The 22,378-nt window shown below is 44.8% G+C and overlaps 1 protein-coding gene across 3 annotated transcripts in view; it reads right to left on the bottom strand.

Annotated features, from left to right (window-relative positions):
• The window catches only part of ctnnbip1 (catenin, beta interacting protein 1), a 29,936-nt gene that overhangs the window by 7,234 nt on the left and 324 nt on the right, over nt 1–22,378 (bottom strand). The window contains exons 2-4 of one of the 3 annotated variants that reach the window (XM_072713328.1): nt 17,541–17,594; nt 10,410–10,524; nt 9,669–9,759 (exon numbers count right to left, since the gene is read on the bottom strand). In XM_072713328.1, coding sequence (XP_072569429.1) covers nt 9,669–9,759; nt 10,410–10,505 — 187 coding nt within the window. In that variant the 5' untranslated portion in view covers nt 10,506–10,524; nt 17,541–17,594. Of the gene's footprint in view, nt 1–9,668; nt 9,760–10,409; nt 10,525–14,679; nt 15,020–17,540; nt 17,595–22,378 lie in introns of those variants that run through there. The other 2 variants (XM_023793548.2, XM_023793547.2) reach the window with 2 other exon arrangements.

The raw sequence follows: 22,378 nt of genomic DNA, 5'->3' as shown, positions 1-22,378 counted from the left end.
TTCAGACGACGAGCGAAGCATTTGGCTCAACACCATCTTTTGGGTACTATACCGATGTTTATTCGCGCCCATAATTTGGTAAGCATATTAGTAGTGCACCTAAAAAAATGAATGAGATGTGTTTTGTGACACCCAAAAGTTAGTAATCTGTATAAACTTGGCGTATCTTTATGTTTATTAAATTTGGTTTTTTGATATTGGTTGGTATTTCTGTTTTGATAAACTATGGCTTGGTATATCGCACTGAAGCGATGGTGAAGAAAGGGACAGCTCAACAAGCACAACATCTTTAAGAAGAGGAGATATTGTGGATAAACAAGATAAAACGACGACGGCAGCGTGGTGATACTTTTTGCAGTTTAAAGTCTGATAGGTTTATTCAACATAAGGATACGCCAAATTTATACCGATTACTAACTTTTGGACATCATAAAATGCCTCATTAATATTTTAGCCGCAGTGCTAATCTGATTAACATGTTGTGGGCATGAATAAACGTCCATATAGTACCGAAAAGCTGACACCCGGCCAAATATTCGTCTGAAGTCCTGGTGATTATTGTGCATGCGTGATATAATATCGATGTGACATCGCCCAGCCCTAATTGAAAGGCGAACCAGTTCATCCATGCACATTTCTTTTTCAAATAAACAATTTTCAAATGTGCGATATCAACCTGTGAGGAAACATTTGATACATGTTCAAAGGATCAGAGGGTCACACGCCTGGGCACGGCTGTCTCTCAAAGCACCTTCCGCGTGTGGGAGTTGGTATTGGGAAGCAGGAGTATTAGTGTGCATAAGAATATGCACTTATGCTGACCTTTGAACAGGACGGAGATAAAAGCATGGAAAATCCCAGGATTAGAGCTTCAAAGGATGACAACGCCTCCCTTTCAAAAACACTCAAGCCTTTCAGCTCTTGCTCCTGATCCTGGATCAGCTTTGAGTTGTATGAGGTAGCTTTATCTAGCGAGAGAGCTCATGACATGGACGGGCCAACCCAAAGGTGCTCAGGTAGGTCGCCAGCTGATGTGCCTCGAAGGAGAACACGCTAGAAGTCTACCAGAAGAACTACTAGAGGAACGGCATTAGGGGCGGCATTAGACGACAGCATCCCTATACATCTGCACATTTATTCAACATGCACACGCACATGCCACGTAAGAACACCCCACCCCCATACGCAACATACCGACGTACGCGAACCGTCAAGCCCTTGAGACCGTATCCTAGCAACAACAAAAAAAAGACTGCATCATCACATGGAACTGGCTAGAGTGAGGCAGACGAGCAAACGGCCGGTGGCTCGCCATTGGCCGGCTCCATCCCAGCTCTCACACTCTGCCCAGATCCCATCAACCCCCTCTGTCCCTCTTCATCTGTTACCACGGGATGTTCTGAGTACATGAGAACAACTGCTGTTCACATTTTTCATGGTAGAATTCATTAGGCACCATTCCTAACTGCTTTTATATTACTACTGAATTCAATGCACCATTACTTAGTGATTTTACACCTCATTAAAATAGCATTATACTTTACTTCTTTCACAATTAACCAAAATAAGGGAATAAATATGACAAATCTGGAAGATATTACCCCCCCCCCCACAGGATATGTGCTGAGACCTGAATTAAGTGCAAGGAAAACACATCACAACAGTAAATGTGAGGATCAGTTTAAAGCAGCGTCATCGCAAAACCTGACCAATCAGCTCCAAATAGAGTGAGAACCTCAACCAATCAGCAGATTACACAGACGGGGGCCCGGAATTCAGTTTTCCAACACTCGACTTTTTATGATCTGAGTGTGCAGCTATCTGGGCACAGGTTCATTAGGCTAGGAACACAGAGCTGCCTCAGTCCTGCACCTTTTCCTTGTAGTAAACCTCACAATGCAGGAGCTCTCAGCTTTAAAGGTCAGATATATGTCCTTGGGGGCTTTAGTCAAGATGACTCAAGATGAACCTAAGCAGTCTTCCTATATCTGCATGTTAGCGCAGCGCAATAGTCACCATAGTTTGGAATGTAAGGGGCATCATCCCAGCACAGGGAGACGGGCTTCTGGTCGAGACAGCCAGCACTTCGGCAAAGGTGCCTCATACCACAACTGTCAGCTACCAAAGGATATGTCTGTGACGAAAATGGCTCTCAGCAGAACTGCGAGCGGATAAGAAGGACAATGGCTTGGAAGCAGTTACTGTGTTTTGAAAAGAATAAGGGGGTGGTTAAATTAATAAAACAATAATGTTAATGAAAACCCCCGCATTTCCAGATCAGGAGAGAGGAAAGTGATGTTTGACTGTTTTTTTCCCCCAACATGGCTTAGTTCTGATGTTATTATTGTTTTCAAACACATTTTTTAAAGCTCCATTCAAAACAAGTCTTTGAAGTACCTAGAGCACCCTGAGGGACCCCAAGGTCATCTAAACCAAAGTTCCTGCCTGCTCCGCCCCCCCCCCCCAGGGTACCACCAGCACATCAGCCGCGCCCACGGGAAGATGACAGCACTGATCTGTCATAGAGCTGCGCCAGGCTCCCGTGCGTCTTCAGATGAACCACCAAACTTTCTAGGTGTCCTCATTCTAACAGGGAGGAAACATTTAACCAAGCCACGTTCTCATTAAGCATTCAAGCTGTCCTTGGAGACTATGAACCTCCCCCCTCCCCGGCAGTTCTGAGATAAACAAGCAAAATTCCTAACAAATATGTTAATCCTTAGCCACTTGCAAAGACTGCAGTTCCTCACGTCTGCCATTTATGAAGTCCAATATTTACAGAAGCTCTTAGGTTTAAATACTTCTACAAAGCAGGTATGTTCTAGTAGGAGACCACTTACAAAAAGCACTTTCTTTTCACATACTTCACATATATATGATCCATGAAGGTCTTCAGGTTTTCAGTGCTCCCCCCCTCCAAGGATGTGAACCAACAACCTACTCAGTCACAAGTCAAGATTTTTACTACAATGCTCGCTATTGGCAGGTCGCACAAACCCATTTGGTTAATATGTTTAAGTGTCCAGTACAGTTGTCACAATTATGTGATTAAACTTGATTACAAAATAGCATCGATTAAGATTTGCCTTCTGGATTACTCGGTAATATATCAAAGTCCACTGAGCATAGAGGACGAGGGTCAAATAGAAAGGGCAAACTTTTTGCGTCTCCCATGATTATTTAGCATAAAGGGCCTAGCTCCTGTTGAGTGGTGTGGAAGTGACACACGAAAGTGCTCAGGAGCTACAAAGGTACCAGGTGGAGACAACCCAGGTTCTCGTAAATTGGGGCCAGGTTCCAGAACTTTGGTGTGAAAGCGCCAATGCAGGCCTAGTATACAGGGCAGTGCAGTAAGCATCGCTGCCCTTGCGGGTGGAGTCTGCATGTTAACCCACGTGTATGTGTGGGTTTGTGCCGGATCCTCCAGGTTCCTTCCACAGCCCAAAAACATGCAACTGAGTGAGAACCGTGGTGCCCCATCCAGGGTAGGTTCCTACCTCCGTATTATAGAAAAAGTATTCAATCAATCATTAAATGAAATTGGTAAATTACTCAAATATTGATGTAATCAATAGTAACAGCCCTAGTGTCCAGTGACAAGACGGAGTAGAGAATGATAGACTGCAACATGAAACAGAAGAGAAAGACAATGGATGTGAATAAATGGGCACATGCCAAGCTTGATGAGTTTATCAGATCAGCTAAATGTACCTGCTCATCTGCTTTTGCATTACATTGTCATTGTTTGGCCATTTTTTTAAACTCCTTTTGTGATAAAAAATAGTGCTAAATTAAACCAAATATAAACAAGAGATTAGACTAAATAAAATCATTCACAGGACCAAGTTATTAAAAGGGGAAATGAGTTGAAGTGCCAGTTTGGCTCTGGTCCTGGTACTGTCCATTTCACGCCTGCTGACAGCTGATCACATAAGGCAGACGGCAAATCTACGCAAAACCCCAGAGCGTCATCTGCTCCGTGGGTGAGAGACCAAGGGATCAAGGCAGCCAGCAGCCCAAGAGCAGGACGGTGACCCCCGCGATGCCTCCATAGTCTCTGCAGAGGCACGCCGAGGGCTGCCTTCTAGCTGCCGGAGACAGGCCCCGCGAAGCTGTGCACGTGGGACAGCTTGGCCGAACACCAACAGAACAGGGAGTTTTACCCAAATTCACATTCCTGTAGAGGCAGCACAACAGTGACTAATTAATCTTCAAGTAAGGGCAAAAACATGAACTAATCCGCTGTCAAGATCACTAATTAAAAATTAACCACTATGTCCAGTACTTCAAATCCCAACCAGTTCTTTAACTCCATGTGAGTGTTGAGTATACTTAAACAGAATACACAGTGACTTTGCACATGTACCATTTAAAGGAATACACACAATAAAACATACATATTAACACCAAAAGTAGCAATGCCAGGCGTGACTAAACAAAATATCATGAATTAACCATTTCATCTCTAGTAGTTCTACACATAAACCTTAAGTAGTAGAGGGCTTGGGATATATAGCAATAAGGTATACCGTGGTATTTTGGTATACCATGGTATTTTGGGATATCGCGGTATTTTGGAAATCGTGCCGGGGAGGCATTATTCCCCCAGCATTTAATTAGCAGGCTGCTCCCTGATTGGGGAATCAGGGAAACGCTGGAAGAATGTGTTTGTTTTTAAAATACCATCAAAATACTGTACACTGCGGCATAATGTCTGTACAGATGAAAATTATATTTTGCTTAAGCCTAGATGGAGACCCTGGGGGGAAAGACCTTTATGGTAGAGAAGAAACAAAGAGTGCCCACTAGTGGACAATCTGGGTTTTTCCCCCCATTCCACCCCAAGCAAAGACCTTCTCCCCCCTTGATCCTTTGAGGCTTTAAGTCTGAAGGGTGTTTTTCAGCCATGTGAAATCTGGGGGAGACGCTGGAACATAATCAGACGAAGAACAAAGCCAGGCAGCTACTATGCAGCAGACGTCTCTAATAAAAATTAATCAGAGGCAAATATTTCTCTTGTGGAGGTGTGGGGGATAGAGAGAATGCAATATCACGCCATCGGGTCCTAATTAACACTCATCTCCGGCTCTAAATGAGGCTGGGTCCGTCTGCACGCCGGCGTAGAACCATCCCACGATAGTGTCCCCAGGGAAACACGTGCCTGCCCCCCCCAACCCACAGACCCTACTACCTTCAGTGGGATTGTGTTGCCATGGAAACGACTCCACGGTAGCCTCTCCGGTTGTCTCTCGTCAGGCCCCCCAGTACCCACTCACCTCAAAGCTTCCCCCAGTGCAGACTTCACTGGCTCGCAGAAAAAGCTGCGCACAGTCGAATGCCTTTCTAAATTCATTTTTCATGTTGTTTTCTTTTTATTGCTCAATGCAGTGATGAGCCCCGTGTACTTATGACCAGAAGGCCCTTGGATCGAGGCCCTTGAGGGTTGGTACCGTACCCCTCAGACTTTTGGCTCCTACCCATCAGATACTCATAACTCGCGTATCACGTACTATCCATCATGACAAGGCCTGCTTACATTGGCTACCATAGGCTTTTATTTCTCCCCTGATGCAGAAACCTCACACCCGTGTCCACCACTCAGCAATCTGCAGCGTTGGACCTTGTCCTGTATTAAAGACCCCCTCAGTTCTCCTGCTTGATCGCTCCCCCCTTGACCACTGCGCTAACAGTTTTCAGGCTAATAGTCTAAGCGTTTTATTAACTTGTCCTGCTGACTCTTGTCTCGCCAGCCCCCAACCCTTGGGGCGACAATCTGTACGTAGATGTAGCCACACACAGAGCACACAGGGGAGCTCAACACAAGTAATGAGATAATAAATCCTAAACATAACGATACAGGAGCATTAGTGAGCGCTGGTGTGGCGTGGCCGTAAGTGACCTCCACACAACAGGGACCAGTTATCGCAGCTCCTGCCTCACCCAGCCTCCCTCTCTCTCTCGCTTCAACCACAACATGCTGGAAGCTCAGCCTTGCTGCACATGCACCCACGTTGGCCCCTTGACAGCTGTACAGGTGAGGCAGATGGAACATCACAAGCACTGGTCGCTTCTGCCAAATAAAAAGCAACCCATGTACTTCACTGGATTTGGCTTGAGTTCATGTACAGCTGCAAAAATAGAGAGAGATTATGGGGAAAAAAAACCTTTCAAAAATGAGTTTTACAGGTCAAAACAAGTTCTGGGCTGGATATGGAGAGAAATTCGATAACCACAAAACACACATGCACAAAAAATCTGAGTTTGCGGTACCTCACCTCACTATGGGGAATACGGGGGGGGGATTTCTGCAGCTGATCCTATCAGCAGCTCCCCAAACTTTAAAAAAAAACAGCATTTCTTCTGTGTTTTGGCCCCTGAGTCCAAACAGGCCCCTAATCGGATGGCAGGTTGGAGCCTGATTGACACTCTGCCGATCGTGCCATGCTGCCCTAGGGACTGTCACCCGTCTACAGGACTGGTGACAGAAGGGGTACGAGTTCAAGTGCAGGCAGGTATACTACTGTTACAGCTTCTGGAAAAAAATAGTGGCTATGTAGGTCAACTGTATTATAAATACTACCATAGAACTGGACATAAGTAGTTATTCTATCTATATATAACTGCAAACCGGCAACAAAGCTGTTTGTTGAAACCATTTCGACACGGTCAAGTCATGGGACTGCTGTTCACATCATACTCCGCACCAAAATGATGGACAAGCTTATTTTCCGCACCAGTCAAATCTTCCCCTGAAGTGCTTCACATAAAATTAAGGCAAGGCGCCAATGCCCAGAAAATCAATCATACACGCTCAATTTGTGTTTCTTCACCGTAACATTCTTCGTAAATAAAGTGCCTAAACAGCTCCACCAAAACCGGAGCTAAGCTACGACGCGCATAGGAGTGAGAAATCAGGGCCCCGGGCTAACGAGCGCCATTTCTATTCGCAGAGTAATCACTCATTTATAAGCCAAACAAGAAATAAAGTTTAAAAAGAAAAAATAAACCTCCCCTGAAAGTGTCGAACTAGACACCATTGGTTAATTACACTAATATTTGTCACACACATTTACCTAATTTTTGGCAATAGTTATATATATATATATATATATATATATATAGGATTATAAATGAGATCTTTCCCCAGCACACGCCCTACTACGGTTACTCAGTTCTTATAAGTGCTGGGGACCATAAATATTTAAAGACCACTAAACAATGCGACATTTGCTCCAGACTCCACGGCAACATGCGATTTTCGTCTGTGATTTAAATGCGCGACATTTCAAAGGAGCTGCTTACCCAGAATGCACCGCTTTCACTGCATCAGACCCCACCCCTCCCCCTGCTGCCGGCCCTTTCCTCCAATTAAAAACATTGCCTGTGTTTCTCCTTTCAGCGCTGAACAAAGGCCCAGTGGCTGCCAGTCTCCCCCATAATAACTGCAAGTTTTCGGAAAGCTGGAAGAATTAGGCTCTCAAGCAGATAAAGACTGGCCGTCATTTGTGCGGATGTGATGTTTGCATCAGATCATCGTTTTATGATTAAGCGAACTGAACACACATATGAAGATATGATGTGCAATATATAGGAAGGAATATAAATCTGATCGAATAACAATTCCATTCAAATCTATTTGAATAGCGCATTTTCACAACTATGCATCGTCTCAAGCGCTTTACCGTTATCCCCGCCCAAAGTCAGAGGCGACAATATCTTACGGCTTTAAACCTCAACATAATTTTGGCAGAACCGGGTTTGTTCACCTGCAAATTAAGAACAAGAGGCCAAATGTTTTATTGCCCTTTTTATTCAGACACCCATGAGAAGGAAATAAAAAAGGCAGTTAGCATTTTTTTGAACTGCCATTTTCAAGACGACTCGATGTATGCGCTGGATACGCAGCAGGCGAGCACCACAATAAGGTCACACACAGAAGCAAGGGGGAAATGAGAGAGGAAATCAGCAGCAGCTTCTCAAGGCTGCGCCAGCCATCTACCGCCACCGAGTCAAAAAAAAGCACTTATTCTAATATCTATTAACATGGCGACCCCTAGCGTCCATAAAAAACCCGACAAAAATTAAATCTGAGGTTGCTATACATTTTTTGTTTATTGCAGTAATGGCAAAATGTAATTATTTGTGGCCAAAACAGCTTTATAATATTTAAATATTTACCAAGATCATTTCTAATTCATTTCACTAAGCATTCTAAATTACTAATACATGTAGACTACTTATAATATTCTAAAAATTTTTCCCAATAAAATTCATACAGATATATTCAGAGAGCAATACAGCACCCGTTTCCCGTAAAGTAAATTTCTTTCATGCCCATAGGAAAGTGAAGGTTATTTATACAGCAACATCACCAAGGGGCAAGAACTCCCGCCTATGCAAAGACCCCAGAAGCTCCCGCCTATGCAAAGACCCCAGAAGCTCCCGCCTATGCAAAGACCCCAGAAGCTCTCGCCCGAGCAAAGACCCCAGAAGCTCCCGCCCGAGCAAAGACCCCAGAAGCTCCCTCCCGTGCAAAGACCCCAGAAGCTCCCTCCCGTGCAAAGACCCCAGAAGCTCCCTCCCGTGCAAAGACCCCAGAAGCTCCCGCCTATGCAAAGACCCCAGAAGGTCCCTCCCGTGCAAAGACCCCAGAAGCTCCTGCCTATGCAAAGACTCCAGAAGCTCCCGCCTATGCAAAGACCCCAGAAGCTCCCGCCTATGCAAAGACCCCAGAAGCTCCCGCCTATGCAAAGACCCCAGAAGCTCCCGCCTATGCAAAGACCCCAGAAGCTCCCGCCTATGCAAACACCCCAGAAGCTCCCTCCCGTGCAAAGACCCCAGAAAATCCCTCCCGTGCAAAGACCCCAGAAAATCCCTCCCGTGCAAAGACCCCAAACTGCTTTGTGGAGCTGGTGTGTGGCAAGGTTCTACCTTCAGACATCCAGAGGTCACCACAAAGGGCGTGCCTCCAGGTCCACAATTTGGAAACAAACTGCTCTCAAATTGTTCCCTTCAAACCAGTGAGTGCTTTGATCGGTAACAATTAATAGCTTAAATCCAGGATCACATACAAAGGCATCTGTATTGTTAACATAACACCAGTTTTCGGGAAAAAAAGAGCAATTCCTGTTAACACACACAATAACTATTTTGAATGAATTGATGGGACAGCTATGATGCATCAAAGCTTTAAAAGCACTAATGAACAGACTGACTGTCACGTGAGTGCTGCTACAGTGATATGGCTTTACCTGCAGATGTCGCTGCGCTGCTCTCGCTACTCAGGACTGGATTTACCTGGTATTGCACCACTGATGTGAGCTCAATTAGAATACGACAAAACCAACTTACAGGCAATATCTGATTCTGAAAGTCAGGCATTTATCCGCTGATGGAGTGCAGGAGGGTCGGACATGGGGCCTGGATCTGAGACTAAAACCTGCAACCTTCTGGTGACCTGTATTTCTTCTCTTCAAGACTGTTCATTCAACCTCAGCTGGAATGTATGTAAGCTCATATTTTCCTGACAGCAGAAGCAGGTCCTTCCTTATCACACGCCTTCTACAGAAGTGTTACTATGGTAATACAGCGTTCTTTTACTCATTGACCAAGCTGCCTGCACCCCCCTGCCTCCTGCCCCCATCATGGCTGAGTCACTTCCCACCTACCCTGGTCGATGGGGTGCTGTGGCAGCTGGCTCATCTGGCTGTGGACCACACCGGCGTAGTTTCGAAGGAAAGCCTCCTCGCTCGGCGTCAGCTGGGAGGGAGATGGGGGGGGGGGGGGGATACAGGGGGAACATGACGGAGCAGCTTTCAGCCACTGCAAATTTTTATGCAGCCAAAATTGTACAATTCATAAGATGCTGCTACATCTGATTCAGGATCTGAGTTGTGAGTTTCAGCACATATGAGCCCCAGATGGTCGTTGTTATTCTGGTTATGGTTACACCTGCTGGTCTGTATGATCACACACAGACAGAGTGCATCTCCTCAAACCAGTAATGGGAAGGCACTGGCCTGGCCAGAACCCCCCCTCTGGTTGCAGTGCCTAGGACTGCCTAGCACAGGCTCAGACGACTGCAGCCTTTGCAGTATTAGCTATTTAAGTAAAGTCCCTCAATATCTGCAGCAGAGAATGAAGCTCCGCCTGAGCCGCCTGACAGCCAGCTGCTTCCCACCGAAATCTCTCGGTAAACTTTCCACACAAACAGAACCAGGTGCCAAAGAAAAGCCGTAGATGGTGATATAACGGAGCGTGATGAGATGCTGCTGCTCAGCACTGCAGTCACTGCAGCCGTCACACCCAAAGGAGTGGAGATAATGAAGAGCAGGGTATGGGCTATGAATTATTAACAGCCGTCAGAAGGAGTGCGCGTGTGTGTGTGATGGGGGGGGGGGGGTACTCACATTGGATCCCATCTTCTTCAGCATGAGCAGCACCCGCACCTTCTGCTGGATGTACATCTCCTCAGGCGACTTGGCGGGACCCTGCTCACGGTTCATCCCGCCGAATCCTGTGGCTCTGCGGTGACAGGGGAGGCGGCACGTTGAGGCTCTGCTTACATATTTCACCCTCTGCAGATCCGTCTGATCATCCACCTTAATGTCTCCCCATGTTAGAGTCACAGGCCCCACATGACCCTTTGGTTTAATGTTTCCCCATCTTTGAGTCAAAGGTTCTCTCACACACAATATCAAGGTCACTGTGTAGAATCAGGCCAGTCAAAGATCTCCCATTCATAAATTCTTTGGATACTGACAAAGCATGGAAAAATATACCAAGAACACTATTTTAACCAATTACAATATCTGTTACATATCAGTAATAATCAAATTTAGAGAAGGGACAACTGCAATGACACATGTAAAACACAATGTAAAAGCTTCAAGCCCCAACACAGGTGCAGACTAAGATCTCTGGACCTCCTACCGCTAATGTGTGACTTTATAAATAAAGACTAAGGACCAGGGTGGGGCATGCATGCATTTCTCTGCTCCAGGGTCCCCCTTGAATAATTCAGCCCTTCGGTAATTTTAACACCTGTGGCAATACAATGTAACCCTAAATGAATCAGCAATGCATTTTGTCACGTTTTACAAAACCAGGCATCTTCAATGGCATTGAGCTGTGTGCTAGTACGGTTCAATGGTGCTGGCTTGGAACAAGAGAGGTATGATCACACAGCTGTTCTGCAAACAGAAGGCTGAGCTTAGGAGTACGCGCCATCTGCCACTTCTCAGACTCATGCTGAACTGATCTCTCGGCCTGTTGGCTGTACGCACCAAATGGTAAGGACTCCGAGTCTACCCAAAGGTCATAGGTCAGGAACAACCCAGTCAGCTGCAAAATCGGCTGTTGCCGACTCCCCCCTCAACGGCACTCTAATATTCTCAGCACAGAATCACAGCAGCTAAAGGGCATACAAATGAAAAGCAGGGGACAGGGTGAGAGTGGAAAAAGAAAGCAGTACATCGAACTGCCACTAGGGGGATTTCTGTTGGCACTGCACAGCGGACGCAAGCAGAACGACACCGTCAGAGGATTGCACAGCCAAACTGACACCTTCACAGGGAAACGAGGCAAAAACGGTTCCTTTATAGCAGAGGGACGGTTCTCACCCAAGAACCGAAAGACAAGGCGGGGACAGAGGATGCAGGCTTGCAATTATAACCTAAGAGTCTGCATGCTGCTTTGCCGCAGCCAAACATCAGTAAACCTTGCGTGAATTTGCAGGGATCAGCCCATAGCTGAAGCTTCATGCTTTTTAATATGAAGCGTCCATCCACACTAAAAACAGGGAACTCAAAAATCTGCCATGAAATGGAAAAAAACCTTGACTATCAATAAGATGCATTATTTATAGTGATACAGAGACGGGCGAAGCCAGCAGCACGGCATTTTTCAGGCATCATTATGGTAAGATTATTCTTTCAGAATCTGTCTGGGGGAGTCTCACGGGGAATTCTGCAGCAGATAGGACCATGGATGTAACCGTACCTTCTTATCCGGGATGGGGGAGGGGGGCCATAATGCTTACTGGGAGGTAGCTTGTGGGGAGGGGGGGGGGGTTAGGGTTAATTAGAAATTCTGACACAGTTCTCCTTCTGGGGAGGTGCCAAGTATTCCCACTGGACTGGACAGGGAGAACTACACTGCAGAGGGTAACCGGAAGGCATGACCATGCAAAGGAAGCCGTTTTCTGCTGGGGGGGGGGGCTAACAAGCTAGCGCGCTAACAGACTGACAGACTGCTGCTGACCAACCAAGCAGGGCACCAACCACCAAGGCTAACAAGCTAGCGTGCTAACAGACTGCTGCTGACCAACCAAGCAGGGCACCAACCACCAAGGCTAACAAGCTAGCGCACTAACAGACTGCTCCTGACCAATCAAGCAGGGCACCAACTAGGGATGCTCATTTCGATTAATTTTCCCAACCAACAACCGCCGTTCGTTAACCGAACATTAACCGTTAACTGATTAGATTAGAATATTAAATTCCTCTGGGGTCGGCGGTCCCGCCGGCGGGATCTGACAGAAATTTCGCCAAACCATTTAAATAACTCTGCGAGGTTTTATCATATACACATTTAAAAAACACCCTCAGAAACCTTGGACGGTCTACTTTTCAAATATATATATAGGTAGAAACTAAATATATTTTTATAGCTTCGTGATACGAATAGAAAGAACAAGAGTGACTGACTTAAGCGTCTGCGTCTCGAAGCAGCTCTGATCGCCTTCCCACTTGCAAATTGCGCTATTCGCATGATAACAACATGATAATCCGACAGTTAGTATTGGATAAAGAAATATGTGAATACGCCCATTGTAACCGAAATAAAACAAGAGCACATGTTTGGGTAGTGTTTACACCGATCGGCTACAATATAGCACACGGATACGTCTCTGCCGCTGAAGCTTTGCGCCAATGTTTCCATTTTCAGCAGCAAAGCTCGTACCTGTGTTCATGGCTCAGTGGGCTAAGCCTGTGTGCCTGTAATCACAGTCGCCGATTCAAACCCAGTGTATTTAGAACGTGAAAAGCGATCTTCAGCTGAGATGCCACAAAACTTCATACTACTACTAATAATTAAAATATATATAAAAACATTTTAAACCGTTTAGCTGATAGTAATATTCGGTCAAAATTAATTATTTCGGTTAACGGTTAAGCGGTCAAAAGGAGCATCCCTAGCACCAACCACCCAGGTCAACAACCAGGACTTTTTATACGTCTTCATTTTTTCCCTATAAATAAATTGAAACTCCGAAACAGAGAAGAAACCAACACCAACCACTGTTACAGGAAGGCTTAGAGCACCACCAGTCCTTTACCATTAGCCAAATGCTAAGGCCCATGGCATCTACACATCATCATCTTGCTGTCTTCACCGACATCATGCCCCGACCTCCTCTTTCTAAGCGATAGAAGTTCAATGTGCTGCTCTTTTTTCTTTCTTCCATCCATCCATCCATCCATCCAGTTATCCTAGTCAGTGTCACTGGTTTAACATGTTCAGTCCAGACTAATTCACACAATAGCTTAAGAAAACCATCACCCACAGTGAGTCATAAAATACAGAAGAAAACACTGCAGAGGGTCATGTGACTGGGGGTTTCTTAATTAGTTCCACGCGACTCCTGTTGCCCAAAGGATTGTTTATTGCGGTCGTGTTCGGTTCCCTCAGGTACCAGTTATTACACTCTCATAACTTACTTCCTCATGTTCCACCAGCTCCTGTCACAACACATGAAAAATGACACATTCCTGTCTAATCCTGGTGTCACATTATTCCGGTCACCTGTCCAGTCAAAGGGTTTGTCATGAACACTTTAAACAAAACTGACATCATCCCAAATAAGACAGAAAATACTTCGAGAGAATTTTCAATTTCAATGTCTGTAAAAGTAATTTACTCAATTAGCCAACAGCATGGATAGTTCATTAAGAGGTTAAAAGAAAATGTGAAAAAAGTCTTTTTTCCCCTCACAGCCAGCCAAATCCCCCCCCCCCCCCCCCAATTATGTCAAACATCACACTCACCTCATGATCCAAAACCAGTCACATTAATATATACTAAGTAACGCCTCATAAGATCCATTGTGAGCCAGGTGTCTTCCTGACTGAGAAGCTGCATGTAAGAGACAGACAAAGAAGCCACTTATGGCATTTTCTCTGATCTAGACTCTTAGTTACCGGGGGGGAGATTCAATGTTGCCTTTTAGCTGACATATAATGGCACAAGAGAAAAGGCTGATGACCTGACACACGTGTGAGATCCGGGCCCAAGCTGCACTCCACAAACCAATCGGCTAATTATAATGAATAATAGGTATATTTGTGTTAAGTCTGATCATTAATAAAATTCCCAGGTCATTAATCATTAGTCTTGCGAATGATAAAAGATTCCACAGCTGTTACTGTGCAAATGTCAAACAAATGATGGTTTATTTCCAAAGAAAGAGCTCAGAGGGTTACTGAGCCATCAATCACTCCAAATAAAACAGAATGAGTTGGACAAGAAGCCAAAACAGGCCGTCTCCAGGTGACAAATGAGATCCATTCCCTAAAGCTGTCATTACCTCGAATTCATTGGTAAGTCGGAAGAATAATACAGTACATAATAATGAAAATTTTATTATTTCTGTCCAAGTAGCGACAAACGGTACTGTACCTCGAACCGACGAACCGCTGAAGTCAGTCCGTTCCTAAGTACGCGTTGTCTGTAAGTCGGACATGTTTAACCAGAGCACTGACTGCATTTCTTTATATTAAACTGCAAATGAAAACTGTTTCAAGCCTCAAAAGCCAAATTAAGTTACAGTACCTCAGTAACAAAGAACAATGTCCGGACATGTCCGTCTTTAATCTAACTGACCAATTAGTGTCATGGCCGCCTGACATGCCAATGAGGGCAGACCGAGCTGAGAGAATGTCTGCAAGGCGAACAGGCTCTAGCTTCCAGCCTGAACGCAGCTACCGCTTTCTGAACTGGGTACTGACACGATCCCCCACAGCTCTGACAAGGCAGCAGTACAGCGGACAAACAAACCCACGAATCCCCCCCCCCCCCCCCAAGGTCCCTAACTGAGCGACCAGTGGCCTTCAGCAAACACACGCTCTCTCAGCGCAGGTCTTATCTAACCCCAGAGCAGACTGAGAATCCAGAGCGGCTATTTATAGCGATGGCTCAAATCAAAGGCTTCCAGGCCAAAGACTGAAGACTTACCAGCAAAAATTTTTACATTCATTAGTACATTATATATAAAAACTAAATTCTAGTAAATCTATACCGGGTTCTGATGACAAATCAGCCACTCTCACCGTTACTCCAGTAAACCTGACATAGTGGCTCTTAACCTTTCCAGACTTCACACAGGTAAAATCAGAGGTTCTTTCCCTTTATAACTGTAAAGCTAATTTTGAGATACTGACATTCAAACTGTGAAATTTACCATTTAAAGATTTACACTTTTTTTGGTACAAAACTGATCGGGATACCTACAAATCACACTCAATCACAGCAAACACATTGTTCTACTGTACATAGCTCACATTTAATACACCTGACAACTACTTGTGGAGAACAGGTCATTTCTGCTAAGTTCTGCAACTCAGCTCCTGCAAAACCATGTCTCAGATATCTAACTGGTAAATATGGATGATTTTAAGGTAAGAAAGGCAACGGAAACTGACTGATAAGCTAAACCGTGACAAACCATACAATCAGATTTCAGAAATGTGTTTACTTGGGCCCATATCCAGAGATTTGTGCATCCCACTGCGTGTACGCACTGTAAAATCATCCTCTGCCAAAAGACACCAGATCAGATTGGTTCCTATTTAGCACCTCCAGTTATCGTGTTTGCATGCTTCTCAAACAGAAGTTCTGTATGGATGTTCTACGGCCATAAGGGTGATTCCAGATTTTTTTTAATCAAGCGGAACTGTGACTTTATGACGAGTTCATAGCACATAGCGTCAGACAAATATTTAAATATTAAATATACAAAATGGACATACAATGCAAGAGAAATATTTAGTCCATGATTATGATGGATGTCCCTGTTTTATACGAATAACCACGAGCCAGACCCCACCTCCAAAGATCCATCTGGCCCTAGTTAAATATATGATTACTCTAAAAGGTGTCATTCACGTCACTGCATGGTTGATGAATGTGGTATGGAAGAATGTTTCACCCAAATTATACTTTCTTTTTGAAACTGTGTTTTTCAGAAAATAGTAAATTCATAGTTTGGTAAAACCCACAGCCCTGTTTCTGCAGAGAACACTACAGTCGTACCCAAAATTGTCACCCTGGAATAAAGCGTTTGTTCTTTACAGTCTATAGACCTTAGTTTTCTAATGTTAGCAAGGGCAAAAAGATTCTGAATTAAAAATCCTTTTTGGCAGCGGTAAGCCCCAGTCATGAGCTGGTTAAGCTAGAGGAAAACCCTGTGACTGCTGCATCTTAAAACAGCTTCGAAAACCCCCTAAGGACGAACTTCCCTGAAACCAGGTTGATTCAGCTATGTTCATTATGATTGTTACGAACAAGTAAGAGGAAAGGATTCACCCTAAGTGCTGAAAACATGAGCATCCAGAGTAAAAACTGCACACGCCACAGGAGAGCAGCACCCAGACTTGCAAATGCAGCCTTACAGAGTCACTTCAACCTGAATTAAAGAAAACCCGTTAAAAACAAGCACCAGCATGTCCCAGATGAATTAAAACCACTCCCACGAACCCATCCCAATACACTAAGGCAGATGCATTTATGACTCTCTGCAACTGCAGGACGTCAACATCTGTTGAACAATTAAATATCTTTTCTCACAGGAGGCTCTAATCTCTCCTGATCCACAGTTACAGTCATGTTGACGTTACTGTCACAGCCCAGAGCAGGCACTGGGTAAGGGACCCACTCTGCTTGGCCAATAAATCCAGATTTAAACAGTGTTTAATCCACTAGCCTGGCTCCACCATGCCATGCAGCAATTCTAATGCAGAACGAGCACATTGTTTACAGTGACAAGAAAGTCTCGCATCTCCACTGATCTCTATGCGCCGGAATAAATGATTATAAACAGACGAACGGCTGCTTGGGTTTGGCCGATACTGCTTTGGATACCAAGCAAAATACCCAAAATACATTATTCTCAAAGATACTGTGAGCCAATTGTTAATCCAAGCATCAGAGTTTCTCTTTTTCACTGTGAAATGGAGTGAGCATTAACGATGTCTAATCTGAACCAAAGAAGGAACTCGCGTCGTTAGAATTGCAGTTTTCCAGCCAGAAAGGCTCTAACGTGCCTATTTTAGTCAGGGCTGGTACTAATCATTACATAAAGGATTCCTGGTTCTATTGCAATTAAGAGCCCAACTGCACAAGAACACAAGTGCAGGATACCTGTGGCCTGTACTACAAAGCGGGGTTACTGGCTTATCAGGATTTAAGGTACCAGAGTTTAAATGGACTTCATATTCGTTCACTTACATTTTGCCCAGACTACCTTAAATCCGACAAGTTACCTTGGTAAGCCGGTAACCCCGCTTCGTAGTACAGGCCTCTGGTTGGGCTTGAACCTGCAAATGTACAGACTACTTTGAATTTTTAATTCCATTCCAGACCCAGAAAAGACATTTACATTTTTATTTACTTAGCAGATGCTTTCATCAATAGCGATATGCAACTAGAAGGCAGGGATTGTCAGGGATAAGGGACGGATAAGTCAGGGATAAGGGACGGATAGTCAGGGATAAGGGACGGATAGTCAGGGATAAGGGACGGATAGTCAGGGATAAGGGACGGATAGTCAGGGATAAGGGACGGATAGTCAGGGATAGTCAGGGATAAGGCAGGGATAAGTGAGGGATAAGGCGGGGATAGTCAGGGATAAGGTGGGGATAGTCAGGGATAAGGCAGGGATAGTCAGGGATAGTCAGGGATAAGGCATGAATAGTCAGGGATAAGGTAGGGTTAGTCAGGGATAAGTGAGGGATAAGGCGGGGATAGTCAGGGATAAGGCGGGGATAGTCAGGGATAAGGCGGGGATAGTCAGGGATAAGGCAGGGATAAGTCGGGGATAATCCCTGGAGTACCCAACTCGGGGGCCCGAGAGTGACATCATACATGGAATTTGAACATGCAACCTTTCAGTCATGAGAACGGCCTCCTAACCTACTGAGCCACACACTGCCAGAACAGGGCACTACGCACTCAAAAAAAAACCAAAACATTAGTGGACGTATTTCTACTGAGGGAATCGACCTTTGACAGGATCAAGGGCAAAATCATGCAGGGACCAAGAGCTGCAACCTTCTGGTTCCAGGTTATTCTAAAGTGAATTGATGTGGCCATAGCATCTCCCACTCACATGGAGACGGGATATGAGGGAGACACGGGTCGACGGTGAAGCGTGGCGGGGGGGCAAGGGGACAGAAGTAGGTCAGAGCTCATCGGCGCCACATGACGCGCATTTTCACCATTCCCACACGGAGCATGCCCACCGCCATAAGCACCTCAGTCTTTTCACAAGCCAGCCCAATGCTTCGGACACCTCCTGTGTAAGTATACAGTCCCGTGGGGGGGTGGGGTGTTGCTAGAGAGGAGTGGTCTGCACCCTGAGAATCACTGCCACTGAGTACACAGGCAAACCACACAGCTGACCATATTGTACCCAATATTTCTTACTATATCATGCCATTAGTTTTGTTTACCTGAAGGTGAGAAACGGTGCCAGAACAGTACCTGGTGCCTGTCGCATGAAGCTGGACTGCTTTGCCAGGTAACTTTGAGACCAAGTACACATAATCATGTATTTGTGATGTCACAGAGCTGGTTCCCTTCTTAGCGGGGTACACCGTCAGGGTAAGTCAGGCTGCCTCCGGAGCAGCTTAGCTTAGCTGCTGCAACAAGACACTGGTCCAGCATTTAATGGCAGCTCCTGTACATCCCTTGGTTTTCCAGATTACTCAACAGGTCAATTTTCATTAAAATGTGAATGTTCTCCCAATAGTCCATCGGTTATAGCACACTTTACTAACCCTAACCCTCAGTTTCATAACTGGCTAGAGCGCCTGATCAGCAGCAATCAAACTCTTCATTGACTCTTGAACTCTTGGGGGGGGGGGGGGGCACAGTAAGCTACGCAGGATAACAGAATATCAAATAAACTCTGACTTCTAGGTCATGTGGCCCCCATGTGTATTAAAACCCCTAAAGCACAATACATCACTTTTTTTTTTTTTACCTCTGAGCATGACAGTTAAAACAACACATTTGCTAAGATCGATGCATAATTAAAAAAAAAATTTTGTAAGACAGAATTCGATAAACCAGGCACTGTGTGGGCTTGCGTACGACAGTAAAATGACATTCCTCAAAGCTTTACATCGTAAATAAACATAAAAATACACCCAACCTGATCACCACTGGGACCAAGAGGAAATTACAGCTGTGATGATCAAATGTCAACTTCTCTCCTTCTAAGTCAATCAAACTGCATATAAGCTACAGTCGTTTTGAATCAAACAGCCCAAGATCCTGAACAAATGATTCCTTTATCACAAGAACAACGCTCCTTATCTCAAGACTGAAACGACATAACGATGCCTTTCTCTAGTCATTTACAGAGGTTTCAGACATTTTAAAAGAAAAAAAAGAGAAACCAGTTATTGGGGGTGCTGTGGGGGGCAGTGGGGGTGCAGTGGTCATTGTGGGAGGGGCTAGAGCCCCCCAGGCTCCCTGGCACAGCCGCTGTTGTTGGTGTAACTATAACTGAACATGGACGTTAGTCTCCTAAAATATATCAACACCATTGTTGTTTTCCCTGACCACAAACCCAAGTAGTGTGTGTGTGTGTGTGTGTGATGGAAAAAGAAACATTTAATGAGTTTTGAAGAGTGACCAGTTCATTTAATACTGAATAATAAAAAAGGGAATGAAAATAAAAAGACTAAGAATAATTATGAAAACCACAAAGCACATTTTTGGAAATTAAAAAATGATAGGCATTTCCTTAACGACAATCACACTGTATGGACGTCTTCCTTGTTTTGGCAGCAGCCAGTGCTGCTTTTCACCATTATTCTACCTTTGAATTCTTCATATTTTACCAGAAAAAAAATCTCTGTTCCTCTACACTGAAATATGTGGTCCAGTTGTGATCCATGCATATCTAGCTGGCTGATCGCTGCACACAACACCAGGGCTCGACAGAGTGCTGATGATCTGCATTCCTATATTGTTTATCTTGGAATTCATTGGTTTGGTTTTGTTCACCTGAAACATATGTACTGACCCTGACTTTGTTAAACCAGTTTCATGATACAGGCCCAGGTTTGCTCATGTGCCTTGCTCATGCATACATATTTCTTATGCCAGGGGACTGGATGAAAATGATGAATCAGAATAGCAAACAGTATTTTGCAAGGCCTGGAAACATAAAACTAAAAAGCTGATGCAGCTGTTGAAGGTGGGATTCTACAGAAATGAAGAGAAGATGCTACAGACGGGAAAACCCCACGGACAGCAGCCAGCACAGCAGCTGGAGACAGAGGGCTTCTCTCAAATCTCTTAATGCACGATTTGCTTTTAAATACAAATTACACGCTAAATACCACTTTGTGGACACGTTCATTACTGCACTTTACTACAGATGTTATTTTAACCCCTCCCCCAAGCATCCCTTATACCTAAAAGCTGGCCTGCGTCTTCAGAGTGTGTCTGATCCTCAGAAAGGCATCGTCCTGATGAAATAAAAGACTGGCAGCTAATTAGGAAAGGGACCCACAGACTCCCCCTTTACCAGGGACAGCTGGGACCGTTTTTTTTTCTTTGGGGGGGGGGGGGGGGCAAGCACCTGGCACGCCAAGGATCTTGCTGTGTTCAAGGGAATCATGCAGAAGAGGCGGGGGTCACCGGAGTCGCAGCCAAGATTCCGGCAGGCTGAGAGCCCCCAGCGAGCCCGATGGGCCGGCCAAGCCCTCCCTGGAAACCGCACCCCGCGCTCACACCCACCGGGTGCCACAAGCTCAGGCAAGTGACACGGTTCCCAGCTGGCCAAGGAATCTACCGGGCTCACTGACAGCGTCACACGGGCTGTGTCAGCGCAATGCCTCTTTCCACTTCGCCTTGACAGCCCTGCCTGTCCAGGCCCCGTTTTCTGTTAGAGCGATGACTCAAAGGGGCTCGGTCAGCTAAAACAGCCAAGTGAACTCATCTCCACTCCGCCTGTTTAATCCCAGCTTTCAGCTTGAGGAATCCACATGCTCACATGCAACAAAAGAATGTCAACTCAATTAATAAAAATAAGAAAATGAACAGCAACACGAATCATGATTTGTCTTCTTTGGACACTAGGTAGGGATCTTATATGCTGAATGTGGTTACATGTAAATAAATCACTACATATAAATTGTAAGTTATAAGGTGACAAGACACAACAACGTTTGCTTAAAGTGCAGGTCTGATTATAGGCCTACATTTATTAAAACTTCATTCAGTCAGCAATTCGGTTTTCTATACCAGATGGTACCCAGGAAAGCTTAGCAGGAACCATAATCATGGCAAACTGAACGACGGATTATTTATTGGACAGTGTTACTTTGAGTTAAATTGTGTTTGTGAATGTGTAAGTGTGAAGGGGAAAAAAAAAAAAAATTTACTCACAGATGGAGACTAAGGTTACGCTATTTTATCCAAGAACTTAGTTTTGGCTACCTGATTTGAACTGCCAGAGTAAGTATAAATCTTATATTATTATTATTATTATTATTATTATTATTATTATTATTATTATTATATTATTATTATTAATCTACTGGCAATAATTGATCAGTACAGGAACACAGTGTGGGCCAAAATAATCTATATATGGCTACGAAATAGGAGGAAAGTGTTAAAGTGTGCTACAACATAGCCCGACGGTGTGCAAATACAACAAAACAAAAAATGGTTATAAGACAGCAACCCCATATACTGGAACCCTATATAAGAGCACGGCCCATGCACATTCAGTGCAGCTTTACTCGTACTGCATAAACTCTGCAATATCGCTAAGTAACAAAGCGAATTAATACTATGCGATTGCGCCAGCGTAGGTGAAGAAAGCAGCTAGCTGGCCGGTTTTCCGTGGAAATGCCGCTGCTAGCGCCAGTTTCCTGTCTCCCAGCGGAATCGGCCGGTTGCTGAACGCCGACCGTACGCACCGCATGCAACATTTTCACTGATCGAACGAATAAAACTCAGGCGGCAGCTGGATAAACCTTCCTGTTTATCTCACATGTGTGCAAACTTCGCCTATTGTCGCTGGCGACCCGGAGAAACCACGTTCTTCGCTTCGCAGTGAAAGTATGCGCTAGACAAA

Source organism: Paramormyrops kingsleyae, chromosome 6 (assembly GCF_048594095.1).
Source record: "Paramormyrops kingsleyae isolate MSU_618 chromosome 6, PKINGS_0.4, whole genome shotgun sequence".
Taxonomy (NCBI): domain Eukaryota; kingdom Metazoa; phylum Chordata; class Actinopteri; order Osteoglossiformes; family Mormyridae; genus Paramormyrops; species Paramormyrops kingsleyae.
Note: the sequence above shows the minus strand (reverse complement) of the source record. Positions and strands in the feature narration are given on the sequence as shown.